Raw genomic sequence first — 19,509 nt, 5'->3', positions numbered from 1 at the left:
ATTATATATAAATCTATAAAATATGAATTTATTTATTTATGTATTTATTAATTTAGTATTTTTAATTTTAGAATTTTTTTTAGAAGTAATCATCTTCAAAATAACATCACAATTAAAAATCTTATCTTAATCTTAAAATTGGCTTTTTTTAATTCCATTGCTAAAATAAAAATATAATATTGTGATTTTGATTTTTGGGGTTAATATGAAGAATAAAGTATTAATGTATAAAATGTGTATTTATTTATTTATTTTTGTTAGTATGTTAAATTTTAGATTTATTTAAAATTAATTATTTTGTAAATAACATCACAATTTGAAAATCTTAACAAAATGGGCCCTATTTTATATATGTGTGTGTATTGATTTTCATACATAAACATAGTAAAGGAAAAAAATTATGTATAAAATATGTATTTATTTAATTTACAAAAAGTTATAGTATGGTAGAATATATATATATTCTATATATATATATATTAGGGCCGGGACTTTAACGCGTTAATTTAGATTAATTAATTACACAAAAATAACGCGTTAAATTTTTTAACGCATTTTAATCGCAATACGTTTTGCACCGCGGAACGTTTCTCACTAGATGAGATTCGGCGGACCGATTATACTGTCCCGAGATTCCTCTTGTTGGAGGATCTCACATGTGCTGGTGGTGTTTGTGTTGATAAAGTGTTGGTGTGTGTGTTGAGCAGGATTAGCTGCTCCAGGAACTGGCACCACTTCAGTCTGACACTCAGCGTTAAGCCCACAGTGGCCTTCTGACGGCTAATTAAAGCAGGTTGGCATCAACTCACGATGCCACACACCAAGCGAGAGGTGGGATGATTGAGAGATTGAGGGCAGTGGGGGCTGTTTATGGTAGATGAGCGTTTTATGATAGGCCAGTATCTTGCATGATAACTTTTAGTAAACCTCACTGAATATCCTCAGCTATGCTCTGGCTGAAACACAAACTAAAGCAAACACTACTGTTTACACACTTTTTTTTTGATGAACAAGTCTTGGCACCAAATAGGAATCATCAAGGGTTAATTAATTTTGTTGCGTAGGGTCTGTGTACGTTCATCATAACTCGCTTGTATAAATTCATTAATCAGTCCAATCAGGTATGTAGAGTGTTTTCCTGCAGGGAAATTGGCATGCTGTGTATAATTTAAAATAAAGAGCTCTTTCTGTGTGATTCAATAATAGTTCACTTCATTTACCCCCTATATACAAATGCATATATAGAGAGTGAGAGATACACACACACACTTATTAATGCATTCTAATGTTATTATATAAACATTATATATTATATTTAAAACTAAAACATATAAATACATATTAAAACACATTTTTTAAATGTAAAATTTATCAATAAAAAAAATTATAATTCAATCAAAAAACATTTTAATTTATATATATTTCTTTATGTTAGTTTTTTTAATTGTAGAATTAATTTACAATTACAAAAAACAATATATTTATAGATTTATAGATATATATATAGTAATATTTATTTAGTAATTTTTATATGTATTTAAAACTTTACATTATATTATTATATAAACAATATATATATATATATATAAAATAAAAACATGAATATAGAATAATAATTGTAGAATTAATTTACAATTACAAAAAACTATATATATACATATATATATATATATATATATATATATACAGTGATTTTACTCATCAACATAGTACAGAAAAAGTAATGAAGAAAATATGTATTTATTTGTTTATTTATTTATAATTTATATTTTTAATCTAAAATTTATTTCAGAAGTAATCATCTTCAAAGTAACATCACAATTTAAAAATCTTAAGGAAATTATTTTTTATTTAAATATTTATTAATTGACATTATTTTTTTCTTTATTAAGAATATTGTATATATTTTATATTCATATGTTTTAATTTTTATATGTAATAAATTGTTTATATAATAACAATTTAATGCAATGGTTGTTTTTAATATATATTCAAATTCAAAATATATATATATGTAAAATTAAAATATATATATATGTGTGTGTGTGTGTGTGTGTGTGTGTGTGTGTGTGTGTGTGTGTGTGTATATATATATGTATATATCATATGATAATTATGTTTTTGTTTTATTTTATATATAATATATATTGTTATTATATAAGCAATATATATTATATGTAATATATATATATATATATATATATCATATGATAATTATATGTATTATTGTATTATATATATAAAATATATTGTTTATATAACAATAAAATGTGATGCTAGTTTTATAAATTAAAATACATTTTATAAATATAAAATGTATAAATATATACTAACACAATATTTTTTGTACGTTTTTGTTTAAATAATTAAATGTAAAAAAACTTTAATTATTAAAGCCAAGTACAATTAGCATTGTGATATAATGTTATTATAAAAGCAATATATATTATATACAAAATAAAAACATGAATATAAAAAAATGCTAAATCTAAATATATTTAAAATTTTATATATATTATTAAAATGGGTTTAGACTAGATCAAAAAAGGTCAACAAAAATGTTTAATTATTAATATTTCGAGAATGACCACAGCAGAACTGCAAATAGCACAGAGAGCCCTGGCAGCGCAGTGCTTATATAGTGAGTTTTCTCTCTTCTATCCACATTGATATATATAGCCTTGACTATCCCACCAGTACTGAAATGGGATTAGCCAACTGGAAAGTCATTGTTCTGTGCAGCTCACATTTAAGATGGCTGGGAAAATGTGTACGTACTGTATGTGACGCTGAAGAGAGACAAAACCTGACTACCACCCACCGAAGGCTCTCAGAATGACCGCAAACATCATCCCGGGAGAGATTCAGAGCCCATGGAGAAGAGGGAGAAATCAAAAAATGTGACATAGACTGTCCGTTCGGGCAGAGGCACATCTCATTGCATCGTGCCTTTAAATCTAAATAAAGTCTCAGCGACATAAGTTTATATAGAGCATGTGTCAAAGTGTCAATAAGGGGCAATATTAATGCAAATGGGCCTTCGAAACCTGCCACGTCGTCAGGGCTTGGTAGAGAAATCATCTGAAGAGAGTTTTGACAACGTTATTTTGAGAGTCATGGTGGTCTGGTATGCAGATCCGCACTGACAGGTTTTTGAAAAGACTTTACCCACAAGTCAGTGTGTGATGAGAAGCAGTACTGAAGCTTTGGATGTACATCCCAGGTTTGCTCAGTCAACCGTTTTTACCATGCAGAAGACACTTTAGCAAATTAAACCACGTGTTTAGTGGAAATGAAGGTGTAATAATGAAATGTAAGTACTAGGGCTGTCAGTTAAACATTAATGTAGTGCAGTTAACTTTTTGTAATGTCTATTCAGTGATATTAGTTTAAATTGTTTGATTTTTGGGTCTTTTCTCAGCTGATGTTATTTATTTTATTATTTAAACATCATGTCATGGAATTAATTGGACTAGAAATTGTCAGAATGTGTCAACTGTAACATCCTTTTATGTTTTTGTGCCTGTTTCATAGTCTCTAGCTGTTTTTGAGATTACATTTGATAGGTCATGTAAGCTCCTGGCGAAAACATGTCAATATCCCAAAGGGCAAAGTGGATGTACGATGCAATTAGAGCCAGTAGATCTCTCATTAAGCAGGTTGTTCAGTTCCTCCATGGATTCTAGATTGTTCCACAGTTAATGTAATCAATGCATTGATCGGTTTTGTCTACTGAACATACATATGACCCTAGAAGTCACCTTTCAAATGTCATAATTTCTCCTTAATGTGGGAGGTTCACGAATGTTAAATGGAGAGAATATAAGTAAATAGAAAAAGAAAAGGTTTTTATATTTTTACATTAACAATGCAATCAATATTCTTTTGATTAAAGCCAATTATGTCTCATTAAGGCAAAACTCTGCAGGTGAATAGGGTAAAAAAAAATGAACTAATAGTTATCACCTTACTTACCCAGTTGATTGATTACATTGATAATAGCAAACATTTTTCATATTACAAGTTTTCTAAAATGTTCTTTAAATATGCAAATGATGCATTATTTATTGAAATATGTGCAAATTTGCATGAATTTATAGTACAAAAATTTAAAAACTGGATGAAGTCAGTTTCAGAATTCTTGTTTAATTTTTTGACATATTAGAGTCAAATGTTTTTACAGAGGGGTTTATGGGTATCTCATTGTAACACTCCATAATTCAGAAAAAAACTTATAACAGGCAGAAAACAATATTTTTTTTTTTTTTACAATTTTTGGGGGAATAAACCGTTGTATAAAATCAAGCAAATTATATATGAACAAATCCCTCTGTAAAAACCTTCAGGATATAGACAGGAATAAAAATGTGAAGTTTTGTGTGTGTAAGTGCTACTGAAGTGTACATTTATGGCTCAGTGTAGAAGAAAAAACTCATTTTGAGAAAACTGCTTTTAAAAATGTGTATTGTTATTAAAATCTATTAACACAAATAAATAAAGTGCTATAAAAGAAACACTTAACAGTGTCTTTTAGATGTTTTCACCCCACTAGCCTGAAAAAGGCCAAAAATCTCAATTTTGACAGGTGCATGAAAAAACTGTTTTTGCCTGAAGTGTCTCCCCTTAAATTAGCATTTTATTTTCATTCCAAAATAATAACTCAAGGCAGTAACAATTTAAACAATGCATTTTATTTGTGATCTTATGTTCAGCTATACTTTTTAATAGTTAACTTTTAACTGTTTTTGAATTTTTTCGGATCTCAGTTTTCAAAGCTTGTTAAATATTGGTCACAGACACAGAGATTGCTGATTACTCATTAAAAACGCTTACAGATCATGTTTTCATGCTATTTTAAGTCTTATTTTGACATAACAAAGTGGTTATATCCAGTTGTGTTCAAATTAGTCTTCCTACACTCTAAAAAAATGCTGGGTTAAAAACAACCCAACTTGTTATTTGGCAACCCAGCACTGGGTAAATATTGGACAGAACACATACTAGGTTATTTTGACCCTGCTGGTTGGGTTAAATGTTTTTACCCAACATGCAGGGTTGTTTTATTTAGGTCAACTATTGATTAAAATTATTCTATTGCTGGCTTAAAGTGGTCTGGAAATGGAAAATCACACAGAATTACAGAGGCAACAGCAATAATCAAAAGATGCACATTTATTATTAAGCAAGAACACCCATGGACAAAAATATAAGACAAAATGTAATTTATTTGGGTGAATTCAGCATAGTTTACGATATTACATGTATTTAAACTCGTTTAACACACAATTTTTTTAATTTAAAATGTAACATTCAAAAGTAACATTTTAATTTAAGTGTAATTAACCGTTCTCTGTAATCACTTTTTACCAAAACAGCGCAGCGAAATCTAAGCTGGTGATGGGCTGCAGTTCAGCAGGAGTTTTAAAGGAACACTCCACTTTTTTTGGAAATAGGCTCAATCTCCAACTCCCCCCGAGTTAATAAGTTGAGTTTTACCGTTTTGAAATCCTTTCAGCCGTTCTCCTGTTCTGGCGATATCACTTTTAGCATAGCTTAGCATAGATCATTGAATCCTATTAGACCAATAGCATCACGTTCAAAAATGACCAACGAGTTTCGATATTTGTCCTATTTAAAACTTGACTCCTCTGCAGTTATATCGTGTACTAAGACCGGTGGAAGTTCAAAGCTTCAATTTTCTAGGCTGATAAGATTAGGAACTACACTTCCATTCCGGCGTAATAGTCAAGGAAGTTTGCTGCCGTAATAAGGCCGAAGCAGGAGCAGTAATACCACGCAGCACATGTGCAAATGCTAAACTAGCTGGGAACTCATTTCTGATATTACTCCGCCTGCTTCGGCCATATTACGCCAGCAAACTTCCTTGACTATTACGCCGGAATGGGAGTGTAGTTCCTAATCTTATCAGCCTAGAAACTTGCAGCTTTGCATTTCCACCGGTCTTAGTACACGATATAACTACAGAAGAGTCAAGTTTTAAATACAACAAATATGGAAATTCGTTGGTCATTTTTGAACGCGATGCTATTGGTCTAATAGGATTCAATGATCTATGCTAAGCTATGCTAAAAGTGATATCGCCAGAACAGGAGAACGGCTGAATGGATTTCAAAACGGTAAAACTCAACTTATTAACTTGGGGGGAGTTGGAGAATGGGCCTATTTCCAAAAAAAGTGGAGTGTTCCTTTAAGAACCTCGCATTTCCCTCATAGATGAAAGATGCCATGACTGACTCCATAAACAAATTTGTTAATTAAATTAAATTCAGTATTATAACAAATAATATCAATTTATGTTATACAAGGCAAAAGGCTTTTCCACCATGCGAAACAAACAACCGCTGTTGACACAGCTGACATCTCGTCCTTGTATGTTACGTTGCGTAAAATAGTATAATTTACAGCACAGTAAAGACTTTATAAATAATATCAAATGTATACAAACCTTTATTTCGCTGAAGAAGTGCACCAAATTGGCGCTGAGGACGAATCTCTCCTGTAGAGCCCACGCACTGACTGTAGCTCAACAGCTGGGTTGTTTAGTCGGAGAAAGGCTCAACCCAGCGATTGGGTAGAATAAAATAACCTAATATTTAACAACCCTTTAAAAATGACCCAGCAGCTTAGTTACAGAAAAACTACCCAGCACCTTGGTAAAAATATTTTAAAAAACCTAATAAAATGACCTAGCAGGCTGAACCCAGCATTTTTTAGTGTGTATTAACCATTATATTGTTTATTAAAACTGATTCATGAACGCCAAATGAGCACAAACACAAGAGGTGGGATTTATCACATGAACCAATCACAGCCGATCATAACCTGTCATATCCATATCATTACCTCCTCTCACGTGACTTTCCCCCATTCGTTCTCAATTACCCCCCAGCAATCTCACTTTAATGGGTCTGTTAAAACTCAGTGAGCTCAGGGGAGGCGAGATGTGGACTCCCGCTGTAACTTTACCTGCTGGTGTCGCTGTTGGACAGTGTTTCTTTACAAAAAAAGTGATTTATAGACTTTCTAATGTTATATTTTGTAATATTGACTTTGTTTTATTTTTTGTACTACAAATGAGAATGAATGTGCCCTGCCACATTCAGTCCTAAACGGTTTGTTCATAACAATCACCAACGTTATGAGACCATGTTAACAATGTAATAAACAATGCATCCAGTCTAAACCTGGATTAGCGCTGCTGCCATGTTACCTTGCAGATGGGAAACCAAATCTGGATTGCAGTCTGCTACCTACCCCATCCATTCCACCCCCATCCCACCAACTCCCGGAGCTCTCAGCACCCTTCCTCACGACTGTGACACCAACACACAGTGTTGTTTTTGAAAAGGGCTGATCCGTGCATTTTGTTTGGCTGGACCTCTGGCTCCTACGCAGAACAGTGCCTGCGGCGTGCCAGGCAGCCCCTGTAGGAAAGCCCTTAATCCAATCAGACAAGCCCAAACTCAGAACAATAGAGCACACGGCGTAGGAAGTCCAAATCCTGCAGTCACAGCAAAAGCCCCTCTGAATGTAATGCTATCATGCCAAGCAGAGGAGAAGCAGATGGACTTTCCCCGCTGCAGAGGGGTGGGGTGCTGCAGGGTGATTGAAGGAGGGAACTGCATTGCTGTTCAGTTGTCAGCTCTCTAATTTAAAGCGTAGTTAGTGCACAAGGAGCCGTTGCTCATGGATAGGAGTCTTTATTACTACCTATATATTCAGAATATGTTGTCAGTGTGGAGCAAAAATTGGTCTGTTTTCCATAAATATAGAAGACAAGCTGATTTACAATTATTTTCAGGGATTGACAACCTTGCCCCCTGGCTGCTGTATCATCCACTTCTTCATCTGCAGAGAAGTGTATGGGGGAGCTGCAGTAGCAGTACCTCAGAGCAAACCACACAATTGCAAACATCTCCGAATTTGCCACAGTTTTCCATTTTTTTTTTGGTGTCTGCACTCATTTCTTCTGACAGCCCTGACTTGCTTGTCAACGTGACCGCTCTGGGCAAGAACAATGACTCATTGAACCCTATCCATCCATCCATATATCCAATTTCCATGATTCGTTCCCTTTTTTCTGAGTGTAAGAGGGAATCTAATCCAAAACCCACAGCATTGTGCATCACTCGATGCTTTGAAATAAGCTTTCGACTGAATAGCCTGTTTTGTTGCTCCGGCTTTGCATATATGGAATGGCGGAGGATATGCTGATTGGTGATGTGCGATGGCAGAGGGGGAAATGCAGGCGTTGTGTACAGTCTCTGCACATCACAAACAGCATTGGTCATCACTGTTAGAAACAGTTGGCAGAGTTAGATTTAAATTGCCTTGCACTTTCTGACCTTTATCTGAGAAAACAAACTGTATGAGTTTTGAGATTGAATGATGAATGATGACTGATGTTTGAATGACTAATGTGTTTCATGGGGGTCGAGTCAACTGCAACGTACTGTCACATATTTCATGTACTGTAATAACTGTTAGAATAGTGTAGGTGTGTTTTGCTTGTACATCTAAGGCTGATTTTCTAGAGACTTACTTTTGCTATATTAAACATTTTCTCTAGAGCAATGTAGTTTCAAGTGAATGCAAAATGAGGAATTACCCCAGCGTCAAAGAAAACCAAGTGGATGGCAAAAGTGGAACAAGTGTGCTATCAGTAGGGCTGGGAATCGATTCCAAAAAGAATCGATTCCTCGATTCCGAGGCATTGGGAATCGAGAGTCGATTCCAACGTTTGGAATCGATCCTCTCAAGGGGAATCGACTCCTCATTCAGAGCCGTTTTCAGTTCAACAAAACTTACCTCTTAAACGGAAGGCTGCATTCCATGAAGGCTGCATATTTCGGCTGCAAGTCATCAAACGTCGATTGACGAAAATAAACGTAATAAAAACGACTCATTACTAAACTCGTCTGAGTTTAAGGATGCAGCCTTCAGTTTGAGAAGCACCCATTAATTTGCCTCTTGCTCGCTAATAGTTATTATAGTCTGATACATTTCCACGAAACGATTCGTTCGGATAGATCATTTAAATGAACCAGTTCAAAAAACGATTCAGATGTTATTTTACGGGAGAACTGGCTCATGATGTCCACAATTTTGAGCGCTGCACGACAGAATAGATCATGACGTGTCTTGATCTTATTTACATCTTAAATAAATGCTATTTTTAATCTTTCTATCAGCCTATGATAACTCTGAAAGAAAACGCAGAGAGCACGTATCAGTGGCCGAGAGCGCATCTGATTGACAGCTACACCACGAGCTCTTATATCATCCTGCATTTATTGCGAAATTATAGCTCTTATATCAGTGTTGTTGTTAAAGTTCTGTTTATTTTGTTTCAGTGTATAGTTTGCTAATTTTGTCATTTTATACACGTCACGTCTTGTTTTATTGCAATAAATGCATGTCCACTGCTGAGCTGTGGGTTATGACTAATTTCCTGGGCAATTAATTACAATTTGAAATCAGCCAAAGCTACAGAAAAATAGTATATATATATTATTATTCATTTTTTTTTTTTTTTACTAATGAAGCTTCATATTATGAGAAGGTAATTTTATATGACCTTTACATCCTGCATTTATTGCGAAATTAGCTTCCTCCAATCTAAAAAACAAGAATCGAAAAAGAATCGAAACAACAGTGAGGAATCGATTCCAAAATTTTCGGAATCAAACAGCCCTAGCTATCAGTGTTGGTTTTGTGAACTTGAATGTCCATTTTTAGGTAGTTTTAGGGCATCAAAACTGGCTGTTGCATTGGCCGGGAATCGAACCCGGGCGTCCCGCGTGGCAGGCGAGAATTCTAACACTGAACCACCAATGCTTGATGAGACCTTTTTTGTGGTGCCTCACTGTGATTTTACAGGCCTTTTTCGGAAAGTGTCAAATTTGCCTTTAAAAAAACCTTTGCATTGGTCAGGAAACATTAGCTTCCATGTGGATGGCAAAAATGGAACAAGTGTACTAACAGTGTTGGTTTTGTGAACTGTGTAATTGTGGTATTTGGACTTGCGTGGCCATTTTTAGGTAGTTTTAAAGCATCAAAACTGACTGTTGCATTGGCCGGGAATCGAACCCGGGCCTCCCGCGTGGCAGGCGAGAATTCTACCACTGAACCACCAATGCTTGTTGAGACCTTTTTTTGTAGTGCCTCACTGCGATTTTACAGGCCTCTTTTGGAAAGTGTCAAATTTGCCTTTAAAAGAAAGCTTTGCGTTGGTCAGGAAACATTTGCTTCCATGTGGATGGCAAAAATAGAACAAGTGTACTAACAGTGTTGGTTTTGTGAACTGTGTAATTGTGGTATTTGGACTTGCGTGGCCATTTTTAGGTAGTTTTAAGGCATCAAAATTGACTGTTGCATTGGCCGGGAATCGAACCCGGGCCTCCCGCGTGGCAGGCGAGAATTCTACCACTGAACCACCAATGCTTGTTGAGACTTTTTTTTTGTGGTGCCTCACTGCGATTTTACAGGCCTCTTTTGGAAAGTGTCAAATTTGCCTTTAAAAGAAAGCTTTGCGTTGGTCAGGAAACATTTGCTTCCATGTGGATGGCAAAAATAGAACAAGTGTACTAACAGTGTTGGTTTTGTGAACTGTGTAATTGTGGTATTTGGACTTGCGTGGCCATTTTTAGGTAGTTTTAAGGCATCAAAATTGACTGTTGCATTGGCCGGGAATCGAACCCGGGCCTCCCGCGTGGCAGGCGAGAATTCTACCACTGAACCACCAATGCTTGTTGAGACTTTTTTTTTGTGGTGCCTCACTGCGATTTTACAGGCCTTTTTTGGAAAGTGTCAAATTTGCCTTTAAACAAACCTTTGCATTGGTCAGGAAACATTAGCTTCCATGTGGATGGCAAAAATGGAACAAGTGTACTAACAGTGTTGGTTTTGTGAACTGTGTAATTGTGGTGTTTGGACTTGCGTGCCCTTTTTTAGGTAGTTTTAAAGCATCAAAACTGACTGTTGCATTGGCCGGGAATCGAACCCGGGCCTCCCGCGTGGCAGGCGAGAATTCTACCACTGAACCACCAATGCTTGTTGAGACCTTTTTTTGTGGTGCCTCACTGCGATTTTACAGGCCTTTTTTGGAAAGTGTCAAATTTGCCTTTAAAAGAAAGCTTTGCGTTGGTCAGGAAACATTTGCTTCCATGTGGATGGCAAAAATAGAACAAGTGTACTAACAGTGTTGGTTTTGTGAACTGTGTAATTGTGGTGTTTGGACTTGCTTGCCCTTTTTTAGGTAGTTTTAAAGCATCAAAACTGACTATTGCATTGGCCGGGAATCGAACCCGGGCCTCCCGCGTGGCAGGCGAGAATTCTACCACTGAACCACCAATGCTTGTTGAGACTTTTTTTTGTGGTGCCTCACTGCGATTTTACAGGCCTTTTTTGGAAAGTGTCAAATTTGCCTTTAAACAAACCTTTGCATTGGTCAGGAAACATTAGCTTCCATGTGGATGGCAAAAATGGAACAAGTGTACTAACAGTGTTGGTTTTGTGAACTGTGTAATTGTGGTGTTTGGACTTGCGTGCCCTTTTTTAGGTAGTTTTAAAGCATCAAAACTGACTGTTGCATTGGCCGGGAATCGAACCCGGGCCTCCCGCGTGGCAGGCGAGAATTCTACCACTGAACCACCAATGCTTGTTGAGACCTTTTTTTGTGGTGCCTCACTGCGATTTTACAGGCCTCTTTTGGAAAGTGTCAAATTTGCCTTTAAAAGAAAGCTTTGCGTTGGTCAGGAAACATTTGCTTCCATGTGGATGGCAAAAATAGAACAAGTGTACTAACAGTGTTGGTTTTGTGAACTGTGTAATTGTGGTATTTGGACTTGCGTGGCCATTTTTAGGTAGTTTTAAGGCATCAAAATTGACTGTTGCATTGGCCGGGAATCGAACCCGGGCCTCCCGCGTGGCAGGCGAGAATTCTACCACTGAACCACCAATGCTTGTTGAGACCTTTTTTTGTGGTGCCTCACTGCGATTTTACAGGCCTTTTTTGGAAAGTGTCAAATTTGCCTTTAAAAGAAAGCTTTGCGTTGGTCAGGAAACATTTGCTTCCATGTGGATGGCAAAAATAGAACAAGTGTACTAACAGTGTTGGTTTTGTGAACTGTGTAATTGTGGTGTTTGGACTTGCTTGCCCTTTTTTAGGTAGTTTTAAAGCATCAAAACTGACTATTGCATTGGCCGGGAATCGAACCCGGGCCTCCCGCGTGGCAGGCGAGAATTCTACCACTGAACCACCAATGCTTGTTGAGACTTTTTTTTGTGGTGCCTCACTGCGATTTTACAGGCCTTTTTTGGAAAGTGTCAAATTTGCCTTTAAACAAACCTTTGCATTGGTCAGGAAACATTAGCTTCCATGTGGATGGCAAAAATGGAACAAGTGTACTAACAGTGTTGGTTTTGTGAACTGTGTAATTGTGGTGTTTGGACTTGCGTGCCCTTTTTTAGGTAGTTTTAAAGCATCAAAACTGACTGTTGCATTGGCCGGGAATCGAACCCGGGCCTCCCGCGTGGCAGGCGAGAATTCTACCACTGAACCACCAATGCTTGTTGAGACCTTTTTTTGTGGTGCCTCACTGCGATTTTACAGGCCTCTTTTGGAAAGTGTCAAATTTGCCTTTAAAAGAAAGCTTTGCGTTGGTCAGGAAACATTTGCTTCCATGTGGATGGCAAAAATAGAACAAGTGTACTAACAGTGTTGGTTTTGTGAACTGTGTAATTGTGGTATTTGGACTTGCGTGGCCATTTTTAGGTAGTTTTAAGGCATCAAAATTGACTGTTGCATTGGCCGGGAATCGAACCCGGGCCTCCCGCGTGGCAGGCGAGAATTCTACCACTGAACCACCAATGCTTGTTGAGACTTTTTTTTTGTGGTGCCTCACTGCGATTTTACAGGCCTTTTTTGGAAAGTGTCAAATTTGCCTTTAAACAAACCTTTGCATTGGTCAGGAAACATTAGCTTCCATGTGGATGGCAAAAATGGAACAAGTGTACTAACAGTGTTGGTTTTGTGAACTGTGTAATTGTGGTGTTTGGACTTGCGTGCCCTTTTTTAGGTAGTTTTAAAGCATCAAAACTGACTGTTGCATTGGCCGGGAATCGAACCCGGGCCTCCCGCGTGGCAGGCGAGAATTCTACCACTGAACCACCAATGCTTGTTGAGACCTTTTTTTGTGGTGCCTCACTGCGATTTTACAGGCCTTTTTTGGAAAGTGTCAAATTTGCCTTTAAAAGAAAGCTTTGCGTTGGTCAGGAAACATTTGCTTCCATGTGGATGGCAAAAATAGAACAAGTGTACTAACAGGTTTCGTGAACTGTGTAATTGTGGTGTTTGGACTTGCGTGCCCTTTTTTAGGTAGTTTTAACAGTGTTGGTTTTGTGAACTGTGTTGGTTTTGTGAACTGTGTAATTGTGGTGTTTGGACTTGCGTGCCCTTTTTTAGGTAGTTTTAAAGCATCAAAACTGACTGTTGCATTGGCCGGGAATCGAACCCGGGCCTCCCGCGTGGCAGGCGAGAATTCTACCACTGAACCACCAATGCTTGTTGAGACCTTTTTTTGTGGTGCCTCACTGCGATTTTACAGGCCTTTTTTGGAAAGTGTCAAATTTGCCTTTTTTAAAAGTATAAAAAAAGAGTTCTTAAATGGGACTTTTGCATTGACCAGGAATCAAACACGGACCTCCCATGTGGCAGGAAAAAAAAAACTAACACAAAACCACCAAGGCTGATTTATATAGTTTTTTTTTGTGTTGCCTCGCCACATTTTTAAAGGCCTGCTTCAGAAAGCGTAACATTTATCCTTAAAACTTTTCAACCACCAATGCTTAAGATTTGTTTGTTTATTTATTTGAGAGGTTGTCTCACTGTAACTTCATAAATGTGTTCCAGAACTCTAGGCCTGCGTGTATGCGACTGTAGTCACTGAAGCTATACCAGGGTTGCCAGGTTTTCACAACAAAAACACCTAACTGCTACTCAAAACTAGCCCAAAAGTAGCCAAATCACGTTTCAACATTAAAAACAACCTGCGACAACAGTATGAAAGTAGCCCAATTCCACGAGAAACCAAAAAACCCATCTTAAATGTCACCTGAAATTGAATACAACGCAAACGAAAAGAATGAGTATATTGCCTGGCATTGGTAATTAATATAACTCTAATATGCTTTTTCAAGTTATCACATTGTTCTGCAATAATGTGTATGTAAATAATGGAATAAAAAAGTGGCATGATTACTTTTTTAAATCATGACTGACACAATAATATTATAAAAATAGTAAAGCTAACACTGTTTTTTTTCTTTCACAGTCTGAAAACTACACTGAAAAAGAAATTAACAAATTATACCATGGATCTGTCTGGTATCCCCCTCTCTGGCCGCGATCTTCATCGTGTGGCATACTACCTTCAGAACAATGGTTCTTCTGTGACAGCAGTGGACATCAGCTTCGCGGAGCTCCAAGATGACAGCTTGCGACTTCTTTTACCATTCTTAGGAGTGCTACCCAAACTCACCACACTTGCAATCAACGGCAACAGGCTGACCATAGCGATCCTAAAAGACCTAATAGAGGTGGTTAAGGACCCCAAAAAGTTTCCCAGTTTGGCTTGGGTGGATCTGGGCAACAATGTGGACATCTTTACTGTACCTCAGCCATTACTGGTCGCCCTACGCAGACGATTTGGAATGAGAAGCAGCCTACCTACCATCTACGAATACAGCGAGGGTCAAGGCAGCAGCTACTGCCTAGAGACTTCTACCGAGGAAATCAGTGTGTTTGAGGAAGAAGAGGAGGACGACGAGGATGAGCTGGAAGACCATCTGGTGCTGGAGCCCTGGAGTGTAGAAGAGAAAAACACATTGCATTACTGCGAAAGGTGACGGACTCTGCCGTTCCTCATGGTTTGGTATTGTTCTTTTGTTATTCTAACACTCCAAACAAAGGTCCAACGTAACATTGTGAAACCATTAAGCACCCCTTTGAAATGGTTATGTAAAGTTGGTGCCTGGAGGTGGAATTTCAAAAGAATGGAAAGGGGAACAAGAATCAGGATCTGTTCCTAAATCCTACAAACTTCATTCTTTAGTCCACGCACCAGTAAATCTGTTGCTTGCAGTGGTTAAACCTAAATTTAGGGTCAAATACTAACTGACCACATTTGTGGGATATAAAACAATTACCACAAGCCAGGCTTTGCCACCCACATCAGCAGCTTCTGATGTGAAACTCTGACGTTTGGCTTGTGACAGATACAGCCAAATGCTCCCCTATGAGAAAGCTTTTGTCCAGGATAGATTCGCCTCAATTACAAGAGCGTTAAGAGCGAAGAGAGGTGAGAGAAGAAAGAAAAAAGCCTGCTGGAGTGCCTGCGGGCTGGAAGAGATACTGATGTCTGTGTGTTTGCGTGTGCGTATGTGTGTGTGATGTTTTTCTGTGGAAGCTTACGATGCAAATGTAGCTGTAGCCAGAGCTCATTAAACAGGACACACAGGCAGCCGAGAGCCTAACAATGCCACACGGCCGACATGATTATTTTTCATTAAATCGCATCTAGTTTGCAACAAGGGATGAGACACATAAACACCTGGCAATGTTTTATTAGCACAAGAACCATGTCAGTGTTTTTATAGAAAAACTGAGTCTGATTCATGTCTATCGTCTATTTTTTAAACAAATTTGATGTAACTGAGTTCATTTATTAATGCTGTGTGTGCGAACGCCTGAGTGTTTGACAGTAAATCTGACCTTTTGAGTTGTTTCATGATGCCCTTTGCTCCACAGGTGGTTTTTCCTTTACAGGCGTGTGTCTGTTTTGCACTTTACATGACAGGCTTGTTCTGTTTATGACCCTTCATTGTAGTTCATAGATAATGTGTTCAGTTCTAGTATAAATGTCACAAACAGTGTGACTCTAATAGCTTTGAGCACTTGGATGTTCTTTTCATTTCTGTTTTATAATAAACACTGATGAATGATTGTTCTTGCTGTGTGAAATAAACTCTGTTTGTAAAAAGACTGGACATTATTGTGTTCGTGAGATGACAGCTCCTTTTTTTTAAGGAGCTGCATTTGACAGCGTGCTTTTCAGAACTGGATTTATCCTGTTTTTTACCTGCCAGATGTGTTTTTCTCTAATTTGCTTTCCAGAATTCACGTACAGTAAGTAATTACAGGAGTCAGCAGTGCTGTCACTAAGTACTGGGATGTATAATTAAACTTTCTAACTTGATGAATCGGTTGTGGGAGTCTCTTCCGAAAAAGGTAACACCGTGGTATTTAATAATTTCCACAAAACCAGTCTTAAGTAGCACGGGTATATTTGTAGCAATAGCCAAAAATACATTGTATGCCAAAAATCATTAGGATATTAAGTAAAGATTATGTTCCATGAAAATATTTAGCAAATTTCTTATCGTAAATATAATTTTTAATTAGTTTTATGCATAGCTAAGAACTTCATTTGGACAACTTCAAAGGCGATTTTCTCAATATTTCGATTTTTTTGCACCCTTAGATTCCAGATTTTCAAATAGTTGTATCTCTGCCTTGTTTATTCAGCTTTTAGATGATGGCCCTTATGACTGATTTTGTGCTCCATTGTCACATATGATGATATTTACTGTATATGGTGTGTGTATTAGATTCAAAAACATGGTATTACCACAATATTTTAGCTAGCGAGAGTATCCTTTCTCGTCTGTAGTGCTGTCCTGTACAAAACGAAAGGCTCGTTTTGATGAGGTTTTCTTCCTCTCTTCATTTCTCATCCTGGTGCGATCAATACTGAGGGTTTCTCAGTGTCTCTGTTTGCTTAATGAGAACAGTGCTCTATGTTAGCAGACAGCACTTTCTTAATGAGACTCCATAAGTCATTTCAACAGCTGGCAGCATTCATTCACAGACAGCCGCTGGATCTCCACACCACATACAGTGCTCTAATTCGCTAATGTAGCATTCTCATTATCTTCTTATTTATAAACATACACGCAGTATCTTCTGCGTCTGTATTGTTTACATAGTCATATGGCTGCTCATATACTATAACAATAGAACAATGTTAAACAAGTTTCTAAATAAACTTGTTCAATGTTCATGATTATATTCTTGTTTTGAAGCAAAATGAGGCAGATTTTTATCCCTTAATAATTAATTTCCCTTAATAATTCTGTTAATAATTCATGGGTAATATGACTAAACAGATTAACAGCAGTTCGAATTCAGTTTCTAAACACATTATGTTAGAAATGTATTCCTGAAAACACATTACAAAAACCATGTAGTACTAAATTGTGGACTTTGACCGTAAAAACAGTCTTTCACCATTTTTGTGTTTGTGTTACTGTCATTACGGTTAGTTACTACAGCCTACAGTTCGCTAGCTAGCTATGCCTTCCTCATGACGCCTCATTAATCATATTGGCGGCACTGAATGTAAACAGTGCCACTGAACCGAACGAAACTCGCACATTTTGCTGAATATTGCAGGTGAAAATGGTCAATTATCGTCATGTTTTGGGCTGTACTAATCAGTCAAACCAGGAAAAACATTTAGAGTACTGTAGACTGCCAAAAGTTATAACAAAACAAGGAGAAGAGTGCAAAAATTGTCTGAGGACCAAAAGGCGATTTCCAGGGCAAGAAACTTGACAACATGAAGTAGGTGAAATATTAGGCTAATATCTTAAGTAATACTGCTTGTACGTATCTTTACCACCTATTAAGTTTGTCAAAATATTGCGCCTTTCTTGCTCTATATGATTTAGCAGCTTCCAAAACGTTTTTGTCCATGTTTTAGACAGCATAAATTAGCAGAACAAGGTATTCAGGACAGTAACCCTCAATCCATGCTGTGATTTACATCAGAGTATCGCCAATAACAGAGGATAATTCTTATTTATTCAAGATTTTGCTAACTTATTTTATTTACGGTTTTGTAATAATTCAAAATTGTATAGGTAGCGAATAAAAAATTGTTGTGGTGTGACAAACACATTGCGCCAAAAAAAATATCCGAGTGTCTATTTACACTAAGTGCAAATAGCCTGCCTTGTTGACAGAGGCTATTTACACTAACTCCGCCCACTTATGTGTGATTGGGATAGTCAACACTACAAAAGATAGCTGCTAGTTAACTGCACCAGTGGTGCAGAGGATAATTTGCGTGTTTTACTCTTTTTAACGTGACGATGCAGGTTCGAATCCCCCTTCTGGAAAACTTTTTTTCTCCCTTTTCAAATCTCATATCATATCGGAAAGACATTTATTTAAAAAAAAAAACGAAGGACATAATTAAAAAATTGAAAATAAAGTAACGGTTAGGGTTAGGGTAGGTGTATGGAGGGCTTATTGTCCCAATAAGGCAGTACCATTTAATAAATTGAATTAAAATTATAATTTACACCTAGTATGTAATTACTGCATACTGTTTTAATGTACTACAATACTGAGGTGCAGATAATTGCGTCTATTTGCTACAAATATTATAAATATCAGAAAATCCTGCTATTTCAACATAGTTTAGATACAATCTACAGGTATTTGCACTTAGTGTAAATAACATCTCTCGCCAAGAAAATATGCTATTTGCACTTAGTGTAAATAGCCCCTATCTCTAATTACACTTAGTGCAAAAAGCTGCTGCCAGTATTTAATATTGCTTTACACGGACTTTAAATGAAAATATAATAAATTATTTTTTAAATCTTGTGTGGGATTCAACTCTCATATGTAGTAGGCTTGAATTAGTTTATTGGTTTAAATAACCCTGAAAATGTCAATGACCTTTGATGCGTTCAACTCCCAACTGCACACAGTGACAGGAAACAGCAGCTTGAGTCGTCTTGTCTGAAATGCAGATCATGTGCCGTCTGATTAATGAAAGTTCGTTGTCCTTTGTGAAGTGAACTTTGTGTCTTGAGACATAAGTTTGAGCATTTGTGGTTGATTTGTTCCATGTGTTCACTATTTTACTTTTTTCAATGACCTTGGTTGCAAAATGTATCTTTTTTTGGCCGAGGTCAGTCTCTGGGGTGCAAGTCTCCGAGGGCCTGCATCAGTGTCTGCTGGTTTTACTAGCACCTTTTAGGGACTTAATAAAAACAAGCATGAAACCTAAATCATAATGACTCCAGGGAAGTTCCGCATGAAACTTTGCATGTAAGTTGTTCCTGGAAGACCAGAAAAGTTCTGGGAAAACTAAACTAGAGTGGTATGACTCTTCTTGCTATTTTGAAATTTCCCGTAACATACACTGTGTCATTCTGATTATTCCGATACAATGTACGTAAGATTTGGATGTACACTGTGAATTACTATGTTTAATAGCAGGCATTGTTTACAGTTTGTATTATATTAATACAAATGTTAAGTATAAATATATCATATATCATATGTGACCATGGACCACAAAAAACAGTCATAAGGGTACATTTTTTTGAAACTGAGATTTATACATCATGAAT

The 19,509-nt window shown here is 36.8% G+C and overlaps 1 protein-coding gene and 12 non-coding genes across 13 annotated transcripts in view; 1 reads left to right on the top strand and 12 right to left on the bottom strand.

Annotated features, from left to right (window-relative positions):
- lrrc75bb (leucine rich repeat containing 75Bb) overlaps positions 1–16,063 on the top strand; it is a 51,603-nt gene extending 35,540 nt beyond the window's left edge. Inside the window, exon 4 of the mRNA XM_073830144.1 lies at positions 14,355–16,063. Coding sequence (XP_073686245.1) covers positions 14,355–14,928 — 574 coding nt within the window. The 3' untranslated portion in view covers positions 14,929–16,063. The remainder of the gene's footprint in view (positions 1–14,354) is intronic.
- Positions 10,090–10,160, bottom strand: trnag-gcc (transfer RNA glycine (anticodon GCC)). The gene has a single exon. It is a non-coding gene; the product is annotated as a tRNA-Gly (tRNA).
- trnag-gcc (transfer RNA glycine (anticodon GCC)) lies at positions 10,394–10,464 on the bottom strand. The gene has a single exon. It is a non-coding gene; the product is annotated as a tRNA-Gly (tRNA).
- trnag-gcc (transfer RNA glycine (anticodon GCC)) lies at positions 10,699–10,769 on the bottom strand. The gene has a single exon. It is a non-coding gene; the product is annotated as a tRNA-Gly (tRNA).
- Positions 11,003–11,073, bottom strand: trnag-gcc (transfer RNA glycine (anticodon GCC)). Its single transcript has one exon. It is a non-coding gene; the product is annotated as a tRNA-Gly (tRNA).
- trnag-gcc (transfer RNA glycine (anticodon GCC)) lies at positions 11,307–11,377 on the bottom strand. Its single transcript has one exon. It is a non-coding gene; the product is annotated as a tRNA-Gly (tRNA).
- trnag-gcc (transfer RNA glycine (anticodon GCC)) lies at positions 11,610–11,680 on the bottom strand. The gene has a single exon. It is a non-coding gene; the product is annotated as a tRNA-Gly (tRNA).
- On the bottom strand, positions 11,914–11,984 carry trnag-gcc (transfer RNA glycine (anticodon GCC)). The gene has a single exon. It is a non-coding gene; the product is annotated as a tRNA-Gly (tRNA).
- On the bottom strand, positions 12,218–12,288 carry trnag-gcc (transfer RNA glycine (anticodon GCC)). Its single transcript has one exon. It is a non-coding gene; the product is annotated as a tRNA-Gly (tRNA).
- On the bottom strand, positions 12,521–12,591 carry trnag-gcc (transfer RNA glycine (anticodon GCC)). The gene has a single exon. It is a non-coding gene; the product is annotated as a tRNA-Gly (tRNA).
- On the bottom strand, positions 12,825–12,895 carry trnag-gcc (transfer RNA glycine (anticodon GCC)). The gene has a single exon. It is a non-coding gene; the product is annotated as a tRNA-Gly (tRNA).
- Positions 13,129–13,199, bottom strand: trnag-gcc (transfer RNA glycine (anticodon GCC)). The gene has a single exon. It is a non-coding gene; the product is annotated as a tRNA-Gly (tRNA).
- On the bottom strand, positions 13,515–13,585 carry trnag-gcc (transfer RNA glycine (anticodon GCC)). Its single transcript has one exon. It is a non-coding gene; the product is annotated as a tRNA-Gly (tRNA).
- Positions 16,064–19,509: the final 3,446 nt, after the last annotated feature.

Source organism: Garra rufa, chromosome 23, assembly GCF_049309525.1.
Source record: "Garra rufa chromosome 23, GarRuf1.0, whole genome shotgun sequence".
In the NCBI taxonomy this organism is placed as follows: Eukaryota; Metazoa; Chordata; class Actinopteri; order Cypriniformes; family Cyprinidae; genus Garra; species Garra rufa.
Note: the sequence above shows the minus strand (reverse complement) of the source record. Positions and strands in the feature narration are given on the sequence as shown.